This window comes from Ranitomeya variabilis, chromosome 5 (assembly GCF_051348905.1).
Source record: "Ranitomeya variabilis isolate aRanVar5 chromosome 5, aRanVar5.hap1, whole genome shotgun sequence".
Lineage (NCBI taxonomy): Eukaryota > Metazoa > Chordata > Amphibia > Anura > Dendrobatidae > Ranitomeya > Ranitomeya variabilis.
This window is the reverse complement of record NC_135236.1, coordinates 118,504,076-118,523,826: the sequence shown is the minus strand read 5'-3', so window position 1 is coordinate 118,523,826 and position 19,751 is coordinate 118,504,076. Positions and strand designations below refer to the sequence as shown.

General features: G+C 44.1%; 1 protein-coding gene across 2 annotated transcripts in view; it reads left to right on the top strand.

Moving 5' to 3' along the window:
- The window catches only part of RAB11FIP1 (RAB11 family interacting protein 1), a 35,062-nt gene that overhangs the window by 12,883 nt on the left and 2,428 nt on the right, over positions 1-19,751 (top strand). For both annotated transcript variants that reach the window (XM_077263146.1, XM_077263147.1), the window contains exons 2-5: positions 4,808-5,247; positions 5,788-6,496; positions 12,036-13,427; positions 18,300-18,393. In XM_077263146.1, coding sequence (XP_077119261.1) covers positions 4,808-5,247; positions 5,788-6,496; positions 12,036-13,427; positions 18,300-18,393 — 2,635 coding nt within the window. The remainder of the gene's footprint in view (positions 1-4,807; positions 5,248-5,787; positions 6,497-12,035; positions 13,428-18,299; positions 18,394-19,751) is intronic.

Here is a 19,751-nt window from a genome sequence, read left to right as displayed (position 1 = left end):
TGGAAAAACCCTCTACTCACAAATCTGCGATGTCCCCATAAATCCTGCCCTGTAAACCTTTTACGCCACTTGGGTGCATGGCATGCCTTAGTTGACGCTGTTTGCAGTATTTCCTGGCACGTAGGTACAGGTTGGCTACATCAGTGAGTTGAGATGATGAAGAGTTTATTTTTAGTTGTGGTTGTTGCATTGTTATTTAGGGTGTGACATTATAGACTCGCGACGTGGGAGATTACTCATCACACCACTCTATTTATGTGCGATCCTGTGAGCTGTATGTGTAGCGGCACGTGTATACAGTCAGTACTTGTGTGCCCTGCTCAGACCAGGTTATAAAAATAGGAACCACATCGTTCCTTGTACAAGCAGTGATCATTTTGCGAATATTAGGCTTTGGCTTAGAATGGAATTCAATATAAGCCAACTCTTTATACGTTGCCTCATGTGGTCCTTTGGCCTTACAATTTCACTTGCCCGCATGTTAGTTTGATGCCATTTAAAATATTTTCCCAATCTTTCCAAGCATGAACTGACTCAAGATGACGCACACCTCATGATTCATTTGTGCCAAACCGTTCTCCTTTTGGGCACTGTACTGCTCTGCGGTCAGGGTTTTGGCAACAGATGGTAAATTCCTTGTGCCCACTCTGCAGACTATATTGCTTAATATTTGCAGAGAAGATCGATTTATATAATCCAGCCCCTTATCTGATGCCGAGCCTGCCACTCCTTATGTCAGTATCAGCTGTTTCGGGATTTTTCTTAGCCATCCTGATATTTCCTCTGCCTGGCATCGGCTGGTACTTGCTCCCCACATCTGCTTCTGATGGAAAATCTCATGCCCATCACTCCACGATCTTGTGCATATTGCGGCTCCTATTACAGCATGTTCTCCACCTGAGAACTATATCATCTGCATCGGGAGGTCGGAGAAATAAAAAGGTGGCATGGAGACCTATGCAATCAGAGATTAATACTTTCTGAGGTTTGGAAGTTATGGAATGGGGGAAACTTCTCAATCGCTGGGGGTCCATCCGCTGGGACCTGCACCAATTCCGAGAACCAGGCTTGGGAATCGAGGTGGTTGCTCATGCTGGCTGCCACTTCATTTTTATGAATCAATGAAGCACTTGACTATCTTGAGTGGCGTGGCACTTGGTCGACCACCCAACTCCATTCACGTGGGGCTTTTTAGAGCCCTTCTGAGACTAGCGGGGGTCCCATTGGTTGGCATTCGGAAGTTGTCCCCTATCCCATAGATGGGGAATAAATTCCAAGCTTGAGAATACCCCTTCAAGGACATTGCAGTCATGTGTTAAAGTAGAGAATGTAATTTTCAATGGGGAGTTGAGATTTTCGTGTCCAATTAAGCAGTTTGAAGCCAGTCACCCATGCTATGGTTTCATTCCAGCCAGTGTTTAGGTCGGCATTCCTCGCCCTTCATGACTGCACATCGTGCTTAATCAATCTAACTATTCCTTCTTTTCGAATCACTGTTCACATGAGACATTATAAAAGCCTATTGTTCGGGCTGCAACCGGCATAGGTCTGATAGTTGTGGGTATGGAACATGCATGAAAGACTGGAAAGGGGGGGGGGGGGGGGGGGGGGGGGGTGAAATACATCAAATGGCCTCTGCATGCATTAAAGCTTTACAATAAATGTGCATGTGTGTTTGTCATAGTAGAGATGGATCTGGCATGTCAGATTTCAGGTGAGCTGCTGCCATAGACGTCAGGAATAATAGCTGTTGGCCGAATGCTGTAGGCCCAGCCATCAATCTATTGTAAGGTGAGGCTGGGGGCTTTATTGGCTATATCTTCTGGGATATTTATGCAGAAGAGCTCTCCAAGATTGTAGGAACTGTCGGCTAAAGAAGGCTGACCTGTAAGTGCAGCTCATTAAAAATCTGGTGACTGATTATTAGAGCAACCTATGTGGAGACAGACTGTGATGAGTGATATCTGCGCTGCTTGCTGTAGTTTAGTTGATAAGTAATTTTACCACCAGAGAACTGTAACCCTCCATAATCATTTAATTTTGATAGCTATGCCCCCACAATTGATTGGCATCTTTCTGCCTATGCGCAGTGTGCACCGAAAGCTGCCAATTGGTGATGCGAGTGGGGTTATACACAGCCCAACATTTAGGGAACAGGTAGATCTGCAGCAAATTTAAAAAAAAAAAAAAAAAAATCACTATTTTAAGTGTCAGAAGCAACCCAGTAAGTGACATATCACTGGAATCTGGGTCTCTGCAGTTCTCAAATGAAGTAGCTGTGGCTTGGTGGCAGATTCCCTTTAAAGGTGTCCTGCAGGCTTCTGCTATGGATGAGCCAGCAGTTAAGGCATCGATATATCGGTGGGGTCTTGCTGGTCAGCTGGTCTCAGCTCTTATGGTGTATAATGTAACTGATCGGAGCTGGAGAGCACCGCCCCGGTACTGTTGTGACCACTCTAGGATACTGCCGTTCAGCACTAATCCACTTCCTAGTCGAATTCAACCACAAGGGCTGAAAATTGCACAGCAGGGGTTCCGTATATGTTTTGCATGCCCTCCCCCATGTCAATCTGCTATTGATGACCAATTCTATGGATGGATCCTCAATATGCCTGGAAAACCCCTTTAAGGACTCTTGAATCCTCACCCTGGATGTTGGCCATATTGTATATTCATAGAAAACTTCACATTGGGGAAGGTGGGAAGACAAACCTCATTCGGCAGGGACTTCTACTATGCTCTTTGAAAAGAGAGCAGATGACCATTGCAGTAATACAGAACCGCTAGGAAGGAGCAGGTAGTGTGGGGACCAAACAGCGTTCTGCCCTACTTCTATCCCTCATGATTTAACACTGAGCACTTTGTGACCGGCTTAACTTTGTTTCTGCAAACATGGAGACGGACTACGGTTTGTGTTAACACTACAGTTTTCAGCTCGCAGAGGTGACCTGGAGCAGGCGCTGTAATTATATGGTTTCTCATTACTGGAATTACCTCATTGAGCTTTGTACAAACCGTCCTTGATTCAGCCACGCAAAGATTCTTATAAAATTATATCATGAGAAAACTGTAAAGGTTGACAATGTTGAAATGCAACATGGGCGATTTGCTTTCTAGGGAATGTTGAGCCAGGCCCTCCTAAATCTGTGGCTCTGGCTGATGTCTGTCTAATGTACAGGTCCTTCTCAAAAAATTAGCATATAGTGTTAAATTTCATTATTTACCATAATGTAATGATTACAATTAAACTTTCATATATTATAGATTCATTATCCACCAACTGAAATTTGTCAGGTCTTTTATTGTTTTAATACTGATGATTTTGGCATACAACTCCTGATAACCCAAAAAACCTGTCTCAAAAAATTAGCATATCAAGAAAAGGTTCTCTAAACGACCTATTACCCTAATCTTTTGAATCAACTAATTAACTCTAAACACATGCAAAAGATACCTGAGGCTTTTAAAAACTCCCTGCCTGGTTCATTACTCAAAACCCCCATCATGGGTAAGACTAGCGACCTGACAGATGTCAAGAAGGCCATCATTGACACCCTCAAGCAAGAGGGTAAGACCCAGAAAGAAATTTCTCAACAAATAGGCTGTTCCCAGAGTGCTGTATCAAGGCACCTCAATGGTAAGTCTGTTGGAAGGAAACAATGTGGCAGAAAACGCTGTACAACGAGAAGAGGTGACCGGACCCTGAGGAAGATTGTGGAGAAGGACCGATTCCAGACCTTGGGGAACCTGAGGAAGCAGTGGACTGAGTCTGGTGTGGAAACATCCAGAGCCACCGTGCACAGGCGTGTGCAGGAAATGGGCTACAGGTGCCGCATTCCCCAGGTAAAGCCACTTTTGAACCATAAACAGCGGCAGAAGCGCCTGACCTGGGCTACAGAGAAGCAGCACTGGACTGTTGCTAAGTGGTCCCAAGTACTTTTTTCTGATGAAAGCAAATTTTGCATGTCATTCGGAAATCAAGGTGCCAGAGTCTGGAGGAAGACTGGGGAGAAGGAAATGCCAAAATGCCTGAAGTCCAGTGTCAAGTACCCAGTCAGTGATGGTGTGGGGTGCCATGTCAGCTGCTGGTGTTGGTCCACTGTGTTTCATCAAGGGCAGGGTCAATGCAGCTAGCTATCAGGAGATTTTGGAGCACTTCATGCTTCCTGGCACCTGCTCACAGTGCCAAAACCACTGGTAAATGGTTTACTGACCATGGTATTACTGTGCTCAATTGGCCTGCCAACTCTCCTGACCTGAACCCCATAGAGAATCTGTGGGATATTGTGAAGAGAAAGTTGAGAGACGCAAGACCCAACACTCTGGATGAGCTTAAGGCCGCTATTGAAGCATCCTGGGCCTCCATAACATCTCAGCAGTGTCACAGGCTGATTGCCTCCATGCCACGCCGCATTGAAGCAGTCATTTCTGCCAAAGGATTCCCGACCAAGTATTGAGTGCATAACTGAACATTATTATTTGATGGTTTTTTGTTTGTTATTAAAAACACTTTTATTTGATTGGACGGTTGAAATATGCTAATTTATTGAGACAGGTTTTTTGGGTTATCAGGAGTTGTAGGCCAAAATCATCAGTATTAAAACAATAAAAGACCTGACAAATTTCAGTTGGTGGATAATGAATCTATAATATATGAAAGTTTAATTGTAATCATTACATTATGGTAAATAATGAAATTTAACACTATATGCTAATTTTTTGAGAAGGACCTGTATATGGTCCTGAAGTCCTATATTGACTTTCCTGTGACATTGGTTATTTACTTTGGACTTTTTTTCTTATCTAGATGGTATCCCCTGAAGTCAAAGCCTGGAAAGAAGGAAAAAGAGCGTGGTCAGATTGAAGTGGAAGTAGAGTTCAAAAGGAACAACATGACGGCTAGCATGTTTGACCTGTCCATGAAAGAAAAATCTCGCTCACCCTTTGGGAAACTCAAGGAGAAGATTAAAGGAAAGCGTTCAGATGGGATGCCAGATACGGCTTCAGCCATTGTTCCCAGTATCAATCAATATGGTGATGACAGTGATGATGAAATGCCTAATGAAGAGAAGAAGAAATCCAAGCTGAAAAACTTATTTTCCAAACCAGGGATGAAGAAAAATTCAATGTCTCAATCCATGTCTGTCTTGCCCACACTTCCTCCATCTCCGTCTCAAAGAACCGTTCTTAAACCTGGTGATTTTTCATCTGACTTCAACAGAGCTTCAGGATCTCCAGTGTCTGAGAGTACGTATTGTCCAGCATACAGATTTGTCTTTAGTGAATTGTGCTGGTCCTCCTTTGACCAAATATTTGATCACTTCTATTGAGATACCCCTTAAGCTTTGGATGAGAAGTATTTTCAAGTTTGAAAGGTATCCCAATGGGATGGGGGGGATAAGTTCTCTCACTGGGTGTCTGACTGCTGGGACCCCACTAGCCTTGAGAACCAGGACTTTGAAAATCACTGTGTGGATGGAACTAAAGTCTATCATGTACGCTACCGCTCTGTTCATTGGCAGTACCAAAGACCAGCCGGGTGCAGCACTTGGAGCAGCTGTGCGCATGATCAACCTCCACTTTATTAATAAGGGACTCTTTAGAGCCCTGGTTCTTGGGATCAGTAGTGGGCCCAGTAGTCAAACCCCAAGCAATCAAGAAGTTAAGTCCCCAGTACTTTTATGTTTAGTTCTTGCTCCTTTGGCCACCTTGGCTGTATTTTCAAACATTTTGAGGTTTTTCGTAAAGATATTTATAACATTTTTTTTTTGTTGTTCTGGTTTACAGGACGGTTTCCAAACTTTCCTACAATTATGACGCATAAAAGAACGGCAAGTGCAGACACCAAGCAGTGGAACCAGGTCACTTCAGGAAACAAAAAGGAGGGGCTTTCTTTCTTCACCGGAATGAGGTCGAAGAACGATCCAATCACTCGTTCCAATCTGTGTATTAATGGAAATCATGTGTACAATGAAGAGCCTGAACCAAAAAGTGACAGTCCCAAGGACAATTCTCTGACCAACTCCCCACAGATTATGCGCAGAAATCCTATGTATGGATCAGAGGAAAATGTGGCTTTTAAGCCACCCAAGGAAACGTCTAGTACCATTCCTGAACAAGACATGAGCTCTTCCAGCTCCAACTCATCTCTGAAATTTGAGAATTCACAAGTTGAAGAACCCAAAATCAAAGGACCTCCGATGCCTTCTGAACTGCCAAAAGAGACCAAGGAAAGCAAAAAGTCAGAAAGTTTGAAGTCCTCCCTGCTGTCATTAGTCACTGGGAGGAAAGAAGTCCCTAAAACCTCAGATGTTGAGCACGCCAATGATGTGCCCATAAAGAAGGAAGAGCCGAAAACAAGCGGCACTCGACAACCTGCAGATATGCAGAGTAAAAAGAACTTGTACAATCCATTTGAGGAAGAGTTTGAAGAGGAAAAGAAACAAGAGCCCTTTGCTCCAGAGAGGAATGCGAAAACCTCAGCAGTCAAACCCAGGTTAGTTTCTGCCATCATTCATATTTGTTAGCTTCCTTTTTGTGTTATTGACGCTGTGGTGTTATGTTCTTTGTAATGGTGACTCCTGTAAAGCTGGTGAATATATATGGGGTACATTATAAGGCTTCACACTTAGTATAGCTGGGTTAAATTTTCTCCCATTATGGGTATTTGCTCTAAGTTGACTTAATTTATATGGAATCTGTCAGCATGAGTCCTCCACCCACACCCAAGCTCTTTATATGTGCTTGTTGGTCAGTAGAAGATGCCTAAGTGTGCCTGACTCTAGTGAATTCCACTAGTTTTGCAATGTGCAAATTAGGCATGAAGTGGTTAGAGACCAAGCACTTAACAAAACTCCTGCCTCCTCAGGTTCTTTTCCATCCTTAGCGCCTGCTCAGCCCCCTGATGCCATCTTGTTCAAGTATCCCAGCATGCACTGTGGGTTCTCCAACAAACAGGAAGTTGCGGGAGGGGGGGGAAAGCGAGTAGTGAGGGAACAGTAGGGAAGTTTTAATTGAAATATATTAGAAAAGAGATTGATTATTACATCAGATGGAGAGTTGGGATTAAATCTGTTTGTTTTGGACCCATCTTTTTATTTTGTTCAGGGAACTTATTCCTTTTTGTCGTATTTTCTGGATGATCAAATGCTAATTTAAAGGAATTTTACAAAAGGTGCTGATTCCGATCCCACGTGCATATGAGCCAAATTGAAATGATTCCTTTTTTTTTCTTTTAATAATGTGCCTAAAGGTTATGTGAACACCAGTGAGCCATCCGCTGTTTTTCACTTAACACAATGAGAATATATTGTATTGAAACTGGTGGCTGCGTTTTGCTCTCGCCCAGTAGGAGAGTTTTCCCCTGTTTTCTCCAGTGCCTGATGTTAATCATTGACACCAGTATGAAGTCACTGGGAGGAAAGCCAGATAACCTGCCCAGCCTGTGCTTCATGCAGTAATAAGGAAGCAGGACTGCTGCTTGTTCTACTGGTTTCTGTTAACCCATTGTTAGGTCTTTAGAACCAGCAGATGAGGCTAAACACTGGTGTTTGGTTTTTGTAGGAAACTCACACCACTATCAGCATGATCTGATCAGTCTTTTTAGTAAATTAAAGTGAGTGAAAAAAATGAGTGACACAAGTGGATTGTGCACCCTCTGAAGTGACTGCTATGGTTTGTCCTTAATGCAGTGAAAAATAGTTAGAAAATTAAATCTGACTATAGAAATAATCTCAAATGATGTTTCCCATGTGTGCTAGCCAAAGCCCTAAACCAGGGGTGGGGAACCTATTTTCTGCCAAGGGCCATTTGGATATTTAGATCATCCTTCGGGGGCCGTACAAATCGTGCACTAATTCCGCCTACAAGGTGTGCCTTGACGCTCACACTGGTGTCGGGGTGTAATCTTTCATTGCACGCGCCTCAGAATTCAGTGTGACTACAGCATGCATGCTCAGAGCAAAAAAAAATTGAAAGGCCGGTCACCGTCAAAATACGGCTGCCGACCGAAGCACTCCTGTCCCCCGGGAATCTGCCTGGCGGCTGGAGAAGAGGTAATCGTGGCCCACAAATGGTCCATGGGCTGGAGGTTCCTCGCCCCTGCCCTAGACAATCCATCGCCTCATACAGAGATGGCAGACATCATGTCCACAACCCAATGTTCTGTGATCTCTATAAAGCCATGTCTGTTCAGTTCGGAGCTATTGTAGTCCAACATTGTACTCACACTGTTAGATAGATTTCTATAATTCAATATTCCCATGTAAAGCTGATTTTAATTCTGCCATTTTCTATCAACCTACCAGATTAGCTTTAAATATTAATCCTATTCAGAATATCCACCTAAATATTTCCATGGGGCCACCAAGAAGTCCTGACCAATACGTTTTAAAGAAATTCCAGCTAAAAAATAGAGCGGGTACTCGGGACAAGCCATGCGAGCATTCAGCCAGGTGTTGTCTATAGTATTGTATATGGTCACTTAAAGGGGTTGTCCACTACTAGGACAACTCCCTTCTTGATCAAGAATTTTAGCCCCCATAAAATAAATCCTATACTCTTCTTCCATGACGGTGCCGTTCCAGTGGTTTTGGCACTTGTTATCTCGGAGCTCTCGTGTGGTGTTGTGATGCCGGCACCCATTCGGCACTGGTGTCACTGTCCCCACCTTTGGACAAAGCGAACATTAAGCAGTCCGAGCTGCAGCTGACCTGACTTCCTCTTCCTGCTCAATTCGACAAGATGGGACAGTGATGCCAGCGCTGACTGTCAGTTGGAAGACTGAGTGCTGATACCGTTGGAACAGCGCCGGCACAGGAGGTGAGTATAAGCTTTTTTATGGGGGCTGAGGGGTATGTCTAGTAGTGGACAACTTCCTTAAGCCAACCATGAACTGGACTGGTCTGCCAGAGCCACTTCTGGTTGCTAGAGGGGGTGTCCAAAGTGGGATATTGCCCTCTGTGACCTTCCTAGGCCCTGACAGCAGATGAGGATGTGGGATTGATATGTTAATGCTACTTCTATGTTATAAGTTAATGCTGTTTTACAATTGTTGGTGGGTGATTACAAATTATAGAATAAAAGGCTTATTGCACACATTAACATTTATTTCTAAATACATTTAAGACTTTAGAAATGTGTATAAATATCAACCATCATCAAGTAGGACAAACCATTTCTGAACACTTGTATAAAAAGTCCGGTTATCTTACACTAAGGTTCTGATCTAAAGGTACCTTCACACGAAGCGACGCTGCAGCGATAGCGACAACGATGCCGATCGCTGCAGCGTCGCTGTTTGATCGCTGGAGAGCTGTCACACAGACCGCTCTCCAGCGACCAACGATGCCGAGGTCCCCGGGTAACCAGGGTAAACATCGGGTTGCTAAGCGCAGGGCCGCGCTTAGTGACCCGATGTTTACCCTGGTTACCAGCGTAAAAGTAAAAAAAACAAACAGTACATGCTCACCTGCGCGTCTCCCAGCCTCTGCTTCCTGACACTGACTGAGCTCCGGCCCTAACAGCACAGCGGTGACGTCACCGCTGTGCTTTCACTTTCACTTTAGGGACCGGAGCTCAGTGTGATGAAGCAGACTGCAGGGGACGCAATGTGAGTATGTACTGTTTGTTTTTTTTACTTTTACGCTGGTAACCAGGGTAAACATCGGGTTACTAAGCGCGGCCCTGCGCTTAGTTACCCGATGTTTACCCTGGTTACCAGTGTAAAATATCGCTGGTATCGTTGCTTTTGGTGTCAAACACAACGATACACAGCGATCGGACGACCAAATAAAGTTCTGGACTTTATTCAGCGACCAGCGACATCACAGCAGGATTCTGATCGCTGCTGCGTGTCAAACGAAACGATATCGCTAGCGAGGACGCTGCAACGTCACGGATCGCTAGCGATGTCGTTTCGTGTGAAGGTACCTTAAGCATAGCTACAACACGATACTTGTAATGTTTCTATTGAACACAGGACAATGGTCCCTGGTTTTGTTCATTCTTAATACAAAGTAAAGGCCCCGTCTCACATAGCGAGATCGCTAGCGAGATCGCTGCTGAGTCACAAGTTTTGTGACGCAACAGCGACCTCCATAGCGATCTCGCTATGTGTGACACGTACCAGCGATCAGGCCCCTGCTGCGAGATCGCTGGTCGTGTCGGAATGGCCTGGACCTTTTTTTGGTCGTTGAGGCCCCGCTGACATTGCTGAATCGGTGTGTGTGACACCGATCCAGCGATGTCTTCACTGGTAACCAGGGTAAACATCGGGTTACTAAGCGCAGGGCCGCGCTTAGTAACCCGATGTTTACCCTGGTTACAAAAAAAAACAAACACTACATACTCGCCTTTCGGTGTCCAGGTCCCTTGCCGTCTGCTTCCTGCTCTCACTGACTGCCGTACAGTGAGAAGTGAGAGCACAGCAGTGACGTCACCGCTGCGCTCTGCTCTCGCTGTACGGCAGGGAGTCAGTGAGAGCAGGAAGCAGACGGCAAGGGACCTGGACACCGAAAGGCGAGTATGTAGTGTTTGTTTTTTTTTGTAACCAGGGTAAACATCGGGTTACTAAGCGCGGCCCTGCGCTTAGTAACCCGATGTTTACCCTGGTTACCCGGGTGCTGCAGGGGGACTTCGGCATCGTTGAAGACAGTTTCAACGATGCCGAAGTCGTTCCCCTGATCGTTGGTCGCTGGGGAGAGCGGTCTGTGTGACAGCTCCCCAGCGACCACACAGCGACTTACCAACGATCACGGCCAGGTCGTATCGCTGGTCGTGATCGTTGGTAAATCGCTAAGTGAGACGGGGCCTTAAGCCTTTGGCAAGTCTTTTATCTGCTAAGGAGACCAATTAAAGTGTAAGCAGTCCACAAATATAAAAGCCTATTTACAAGAGCTCGTTCCCCATAATCTGCCTGTCCAAACATGTAACCGATCAGCCACTGAACGAGCAAATCACTTGCCCGCTCTGAGGATAAAATAGCCATATTAACGATCAATGAGCTGATCAGGTTCCCCCCTTTTTTTTTTTTTTTTTTCTTTTTAATCCTCTTTATGGATAAAAACTGGTAGCTCCAGAGATTCTGACCTTTTATTTAGTGCTAATTTTTTAGGGTCTTTGTCAAGTGGGTGTGGTCCACAGGATTCTCTGGTGATGTTACTTTAGGCTGCTCTTCATATTTACCCAGCGAGCACCACCCCTTGGTAAAAATTAATAATTGAAAAATTATCAACGTGGTTGAGCAACGTAGGTGATCAATCAGGTGATACTTGCTCTCATTGGCTAAAAAAAAAATAAAAATTGGCTGATAGGGCTGGTTAGTAGGAACCCACAAATTAGTCATGCCAGTAATTGAACTTACTCAGAAAAGTGAATAAACCAAATAAATAACAATATAAAAATTAATTTTATTAAATCATAATATTAAAATCCTAGACAGAGGGGAAACCAAAGGACAAAAAGAAGAAACCACAGCTAAATAGGATATCAATAATGGGAATACTGACCCAGAAGCATAATTAAACATAATGGAGATCCCATATGAATAATCTATACAGTGCCAAAGTATAATAAACAAACATACATATCTACAAATAAAGTGCATAAAGAGAAGTTAGTATGATGGGTTAATATATACCAGTGGTCAGTATCTCCTGGCTCCTGTGACTCCAACGTACTTTTCGCCTAGTGGCTTTCTCAAGGAGAGTCAATGGCTGGTTACATGTCGAAATGTATATTTTACTACCTCCTTGGATTCTAGATATTCCTTGTGTTCTTTCTTTCTCTGTTGGGATGGTATACAAGTTTGTCAGTAAATACTTGGACAAGTACTAGATTGGAAGGATTAAATGCAAAGTGAACAAAGCCTTAACAATGACTGAGTCCTTTGTAGGTGGTGGGTGGGATGTTTGCATTGTTTTATTAGATATTTTTTCTTGAGCCTCTACTGATTACTATATCAATTTTTTTTTTTAAATGTATTGTCTGCGAGGCAACTGACCTGCAGATTTATTTTTATTCTGTCCTCTTTACAGAAAGGACGTGTCTTCAGAGGCTGAAACCGAAGCCAGGCTCTCTTCTTCATCTCTCTCTGGCACTTCTTTTCTTGCTGCTTCTTTCTATGGTGGGCAGGGAGCTCCTGAGGCTGATTTACATTATCCAAGTGACCTACCTCAGAGCAATTACCACTCTCATTCACTTAATAAGGCTTCTTCACCTCCAAGAAGCCCAACATTGAGTGAAGGAAATAAAGAAACAACTGAAAAGCCATCATTGCCTTTATTCTGGAGATCGGGTGCAAGTTCAACCAAACAATCAGAAAAAAATGAATCTATATCTAAAGATGTGAATGTCGTTGGCCCTTTTGCTGAGAAAAATAAACCAAAAAAGACTTATGTAAAGAGTCTTCTTGACCAACTTAAAGGCAAGTCATCAGACACCGATAATGAGGATGTAGTAGATGCAGATCTAGTGAGAGGGATATTGCCTGCACTCTCTGAGACATCATCTTTTTATGAAGAACCGCTAGCTCCAACAGAGAAAGACTTGAGTTCTGCGTTTAATGATGATGGAAGAAATAAAGATGAGTTTTCTCCAAACCTTGGTGGTAAAGACCTTAAAGTCGAATCTACTGAAACTACAGAAAAATCCAATGACCATGTGAAAGAAGTGCCAAAGCCGTCTCCAAGAGTACAGTCTGGCCCCAAGAAAGAATCTGAAGACCAGAAACCAGTGCCACCAAAGCCAGCACCCAGAAGTGCCAAACTGAACAAAACTCAGGATTCTGTGCCTGACAGTACAACCACCACTCAACCTAAGGAGCGTTCTTCATCTGACCACGCCATGGAGAAAGCTTCTCATGCAAGTACTTCAGCTAGTGATGGCTCTGTTAACTCTGGACAGAATTTGACTAACCTAAAAATGACCACTACTCTGACTGAAGACTACAGTTACAGATCGGATGAGCTTCCAGTCATTCCTGAAAATCCAGAAGGCACCTCAGATGATGAGCAGCTAGATGGTAAAGATGATAAATTCAAGACTGAAAGTGGTCTACAGACAAATGGTAACACAATAATGTATACAGAAGATGGTCCTGTCACGGAACATGTATCAGAAAAGATTTCAGCTGACTCTAATGAAAATAATTCTTCCAAAGTAAGAGACGAGATGAGTGATTCAACCCACCAGATTTCCCCTGATATTCTGTCCTCACAAAACTTTCCTAGATCTTCCCCTTCTATTTCCATTTCAAGTGATAAATCTAGTGCTCCTAGTGTAGAGTCATCGACAATCCCAACCATTGACGTTTCTGATAAAGTGGAAGCATCTGGCAAGAAGAAGCTGCTGCGGGCATGGGTTTCACCCTCTGAAACACATCCGATCCCTACAGTGCAGAGCGGTGGAACAGTGTCTTCTCGACAAAGGTGAGAAAACATTGCTTTTCTTCCTTTTTGGTTAATTTCTTTAATTCTCCGTAATACACGGTTTACAGATGCAAAATTGGCAAAATCTTCACTTTCAGAATTTTGTTTTAATGACCAATCAAATGAGATTTTAATGATTGTTTGATAGAAAATTCAGATCTGGAAATTCTAGCCTTTAAAAACTGAATTTACTAGGAAGAGGGTGGAGTGGGGGTGGGAACTGCTCCAAAATAGATGATTCTAAAAGTGCTAGTTTCACTACTTCTCAATCCACAAGGAGCTACAGCACAAATGGCTGGACTGCCACTCCCTACTGTTCATCCTCACACTGGTGAGGAACTGGGGACCAGTGCTCCCCATATTAGTGGCCATGGGGCACCTAACCAGGTCTAAAGCTGTCCATCTTGAAAGAAGCAAATTTACATACAAAGTTGATCAATACCAGAATTTACAAGGTGGCTTTTCAGGGATTTCTGTGCCCTGTGAACCCTGTACTTTAATCTGGATTCTGCTTAATTGCATCTTCAGAATCCAAAATCAGTTTGCATGTTCAGCTTATTAACTACTGCAATCCATGATGAGATCACAATTTTTATCTGGGTAATTAAGTTATGAATGTCTGTGTAACATGTTACGCATCAGTGGGACTGAGGGTGGAGGAGGGGAAGGGGGGGTATGTAGATGTGTTAGGTCATGTTTTTCTGTAAGGTGAAGGAAACTCTGGCAGTAGAATTTTCACGCAAGGTTTGCATGAAGGATCATGCTGTAGACACGAGTAAATTGCATTCCTAATCTGCTGGGTTAAACTGCTATGGTGCTAATCCGTACACTGGCTGTGCACAACTTTTTTTCAGGTGGATTCTGCCGATAATCCGCTTGAAAAATCATCCCATGAAATGAACATGTGCAGCAATATAACGGTATTAGGCTACTTTCACACTAGGGTCGTATGACACACGTCGCAGCGCATACTGTGAAAGCGCCGCACAACGGGGCAGCGGATGCAGTTTTTCAATGCATCCGCTGCCCCATTCTGAGCTCCGGGGAGGAGGGGGCGGAGTGCCGGCCGGCGTTGCGCGGTCGGAAATGGCGGACACGACGCACCAAAAAACGTTACATGCAACTTTTTTTGTGCCCACGGTCCGACGCAACCTTCGCACGACGTGTGGCAATGCGTTGCTAATGTTAGTCTATGGAGAAAAAAACGCATCCTGCAAGCAATTTTGCAGAATGCGTTTTTTCTCCAAAACGACGCATTGCGACGTGCGTCGTACGACGCTAGTGTGAAAGTAGCCTTACTGTGCACATGTTCCATATTATGTCCCTTCTTTTAACATCTTCAAAGTTCGGAAAGCCTGAAACTATTAAGGGACTTGTCCATCCTTTAGGCTACGTTCACATTTGCGTTGTGCGCCGCAGCGTCGGCGCCGCAGCGCACAACGCAAACAAAAACGCGGCAAAACGCACGCTAAAACGCTGCGTTTTGCGCCGCATGCGTCCTTTTTGGCCGAAAGTTGGACGCAAAAAAAATGCAACTTGAAGCGTTTCTTGCGTCCAACGCTTGCGGCCATGCGGCGCAAAACGCAGCACAACGCATGTCCATGCGCCCCCATGTTAAATATAGGGGCGCATGACGCATGCGGCGCCGCTGCGGCGCCCGACGCTGCGGCGCTGACCGCAAATGTGAACGTAGCCTTAGGTGGTTTCTGCTAGAAACCTGTCCTCTCTTTGCTTGGAAGAAAAGAGTAAAAGATGCTACAAGAATGCAAAACCACTGGCAGTCGCTTCTGGTGTACGGCAACTGATTCCCCCCCCAAGTGAAGCTGCATCTGAAAAATCTGACCGATGTCTAGAAGACAGTGTGCACATATCTTGAGGATATTGTTACATGTCTTTTATATGCAGCATATAAAGTCAAAACCAGAAGTAGATCAGAGTCTTTACTTTATTCCTTCCCTCCTTTGATAATGATCCACTGCTGACATTGGCTTCAAATTGGTACATGTGAAAATAACTTAAATTTTGCTGTACCCTGAGACTTTTTGTAACTGCACTGAGATAATTGAAAAGTTCATTCATTCATTCATTCATTCATTCTTACCGTACTTACTTTTTTCACTTATCTCAGTGGAGTTGCAAAAAATCTCAGGGTACCTCCAACTTTAAGTTTAGCTCCCCACCCTTGACTACATAAATTTTAGTTAGTAAGTGGGGGATGGCAACAAACGTTCAGTATATTGAGCTCGTATAGGCTTTGTCCATTTTTTTGGCTCCTATTCACATAAGATGGCTGTCCCCACGAATGATGTATTAGCTGGCAGCTATCTCGTGCTCTTGACCCCCACTCCCTCGCTGAACACAAAAGGGTCGGGGGTCAGGAAAGTGCCATACCAGATCCTCATTTCCCCCACAATATCTGTCAGAGTTGGTGAAGCCCCCATCAACAATTGTTGGTTGAACCGGTTAAGATCTGTGGGTTTGACCAACTTTAGTCCAATATACATAAGGGCCTTTAAAGCGAAGACTTCTTGCTATTAAAATAGTGTTAGGGAATTTCTTAAACACTTTAATTTTGGTAGCAAAACAAAATGATCTTCTAGTAATTCCCATTAAACATAATCTTTACTCCAGTAAATGAATACTGTCTAATAAACTGCCCTTGGCCATGAAACGGTTACAAGATCTGTGTACATTAGTATGTAATTCAAGTACTGTGATAAGAGACATTCTCTGTGGGTATAGCAGATAAGACCATCTCCTCACAGAACCAAAAACTTATCCCCCCTAAAATGATGTCCCAGCTCAGTCTATTACCATTGTGTTATCAGCAATTCTGCCGTATTAACCCACAAAACAGTGAGGGGGGATAAACATACCACTGACTGCAGATTACTGTCTCTGCCCAATTTCCAGAGGGGTTGCTTGTGATAAGAGAGAAGCTGATCTATGTGGAGAACTGTCATCAGCACTAATGCACACTGGTACAATACTGAGGCTCTACACTGAGCACTGTGCCATCAGCAGCAATTCTACACACATACACTGGTACAACACTGAGGATCTACACTGAGCACTGTGCCATCAGCAGTAATAAATACTACACACACAATACTGAGGATCTGCACTGAGCACTGTGCCATCAGCAGTAATAAATACTACACACACAATACTGAGGATCTGCACTGAGCACTCTGCCATCAGCAGTAATACTACACACACTAGTACAATACTGAGGATCTACACTGAGCAGCAATCACACACACACACACACTACTGAGGATCTGCACTGAGCAGCAATCTCAATCTCACACACACTGAGGATCTATACTGAGCAGCAAACACACACGCGCACGTACTACTGAGGATCTGCACTGAGCAGCAATCTCTCACACACACACACACACACACACACACACACACACACACACACACACACACACACACACACACACACACACACACACACTACTGAGGATCTACACTGAGCAGCAATCTCACACGCACTACTGAGGATCTACACTGAGCAGCAATCTCACACGCACTACTGAGGATCTACACTGAGCAGCAATCTCACACGCACTACTGAGGATCTACACTGAGCAGCAATCACACACACACACACACACACACACACACTACTGAGGATCTGCACTGAGCAGTAATCTCACACACTCTCAGCTGAAAACTGACTACTGGGATAAGTGCGGAGAATGGTGTCCGTTTCCAGCCATCACTGTACTGAATATAATGACTAATTGCCATATCTGCTTCTACATGAATGAAGTCATGTCATTTGCATCTGGTTTTCCTGTGTCATGCTGGAGTCGGATGGTTTCTGGCGTGTATAAATTATTCATGGCATTCCACATTCAAATTAACCTGTGATTTCCTGATCAGTGCAGAGTGCCGGAGTCCATTTCCATCACAATCATATAATTAATATGGTGTATCCTGGCAAAGCTGCAATTCCCTCATTCAAATGTTTCCAATGCGCTGGATCTGACTTCTGTCCGTTTTTTTTTTTACCATGATTTTGACTTCCATTTTTCTTGTATGTGCAAAGTAAACTAAGGTCAAGCTTTCCCACGCGTTGAACAGCTTGCCAGGGCACAGATGCCAACCTTGTCATCTGTGCAATATTTAAGCAGAGATGGGGGTGAGGGGAAACAAAAACAAACCCCAGACCTGTGGACAGTCCCGCTCTCTACTTGTTGCAAGTACTGGCACATTAGAATCAGAGCATGTTTCTTCATATTCTGCTTTTCATTCCATAGGGCATTAGTCATTCTCTGCTCCATAAATCCTCAATTAAATCGTGAACCGTTCTTTCCAAAGAAATTAAATCTGCAGAGACGCGGCATGCTGAATATGTCAGGCATGAAGAAAGACTCATTAGTGTGCTGGCAGAGCAGAAGGGCATTTCTGGGCCTACACCCTCACTGCCGTGTCTTCCACCAGATGAGTGAATCTTGTTCCACTCGCTGTGTAGGGTTTTTTTGCTTTTTTTTAAAGTGCCTCGTGAGCCCATACACTTTCTCCATGTGACTGACTATACATTGCCCCAAGTTTATGGGATTAGATCTGTGAATCTCCCATATTCTGAACCGTAAACTCTAATTATGAGGTCCCTGTAATTCATATTGTCACACGGCCATTGTGATTGGGATTATGACTTTGGAGACTTCTTGTAAAAATTGTGATGGCGTCCCAAGGATAATTTTCTGTCTGTACTCTGCATCAAGATGTAAAAAGTTTTTGTCAGTGAGAGGGAGAGACCTGAGCGAGCTGTCATGTGGTCACCATGTTCTGCGACAATCACTTTCTCTTTGACATCCATTCCAAATATCAATGTGTCATTTTATGTCTCTACAGAACAAATCCAGTGAAACCAATGAACGCACAGAACAAAAATGTTTCCAACTTCCCCCAGCCTATCAAGAGTCATGAGAATACCTACAACAGCAAGGTAAGGCCATGGTATCTACCGGCAGCGCGGAGCTACATGATGGATGTCCTGTAGGACTATACGAAGAAGCCACAGGCTCACAGGACACTGCATGTGAAGGGGGTGGTGGCTGCTGTATAAGGATTTATAGCCAAAGGGCAGTTTGTAGTTTTTCCTCTTAATTGTAGTACCTAGAACTGGTCTCAATATAGACAACTTGTCATCAGAACACCCCACTATAAAAAAGCATTGCACACCTATAATTGCCAATCAAGGCATTGGATGGTGGTCTTCATCTAAAAGATGAAAATCTTGGGAGATGTAATACCTGGGTCCGTTTTGCACTTCTAAATGGTCCTAGGGCTGAACAGGGGAAGGCTTTTACAGTGGTAAATTATTTAAAGCACCATGTCGGCGTTAGATTTAAAGCGCCACTCTAGCACTGGAAAACAAAGCCCCCTGCCCCCATTCATATACTTTCGCTCTGGTGTCTTCAGGTTTTTTGGTGCTGCTCCGTCTTGTGAGTGCAGCTTCTGACTGGCCAGAAGTCCGAAACTACGTCACAAGCGCTCCATGCAAGTCTGAGGCCGGAACGAGACTCTCATAGACTTGTACTGTAAAGTTACCTCAGCTCTGTGAAACACTGGAGCTGCCGGCAGGTCACTTTTCGCTGGAGACCAATGCGAGCAGCGGCAACAATGATGAAAACGCCGGAAGGGAGCATCAGACTGGGGCAGAGGACTTGTATTTAAAGCACCACTCCAGCAGTGCATTAAAAAACCTGCAATGATGCTTTAACATGCTTCTAAATAGCTGAATAGAATTAGTATATTGCAGATCCTCTTAGATGTACTAATTTCATAGTGTAGGTTGGCTGAAAGGTTGTAAACTTGTCCCTACTTAAGCAATTTGGAGGACACAAAGCCTTTTTAAAGCGTTGACCCTTTTATACTGAATAGGGTTGTGCACTACTCAGACGAGTCTTTCAGAACCCCTGTGTTCCCCCAGTAAAAGAATAACTATTATACGCTCCTCCGGTGCTGGCGCCTCTTCAGCAGTGTTGGCCATGGCTCTCCTGACATTGTCATGTGATCCCTTCAGCCAATCAGCGCTGACTTGACCTTACACTCCGTAATAGACATCCAGAGGAAGGTAGAGCTGTGGTTGCTCTCCATTCCTTCTGATGTCTTAATTTTGTCTAGAGGCAAGGAGAGTGAAGCCAGCGCTGATGGGACGTAGGGATTCGCATAAGAATGTCACAGGATCTCCAAGAGCCAGTGCCAACATGTCTGGAACGGTGCTGGCACCGGAGGGGAGAATAATGATTATACAGGGCGAAAATTATAGGATTTTAGAAGTTGTTAGAGTAGTGGGAAACT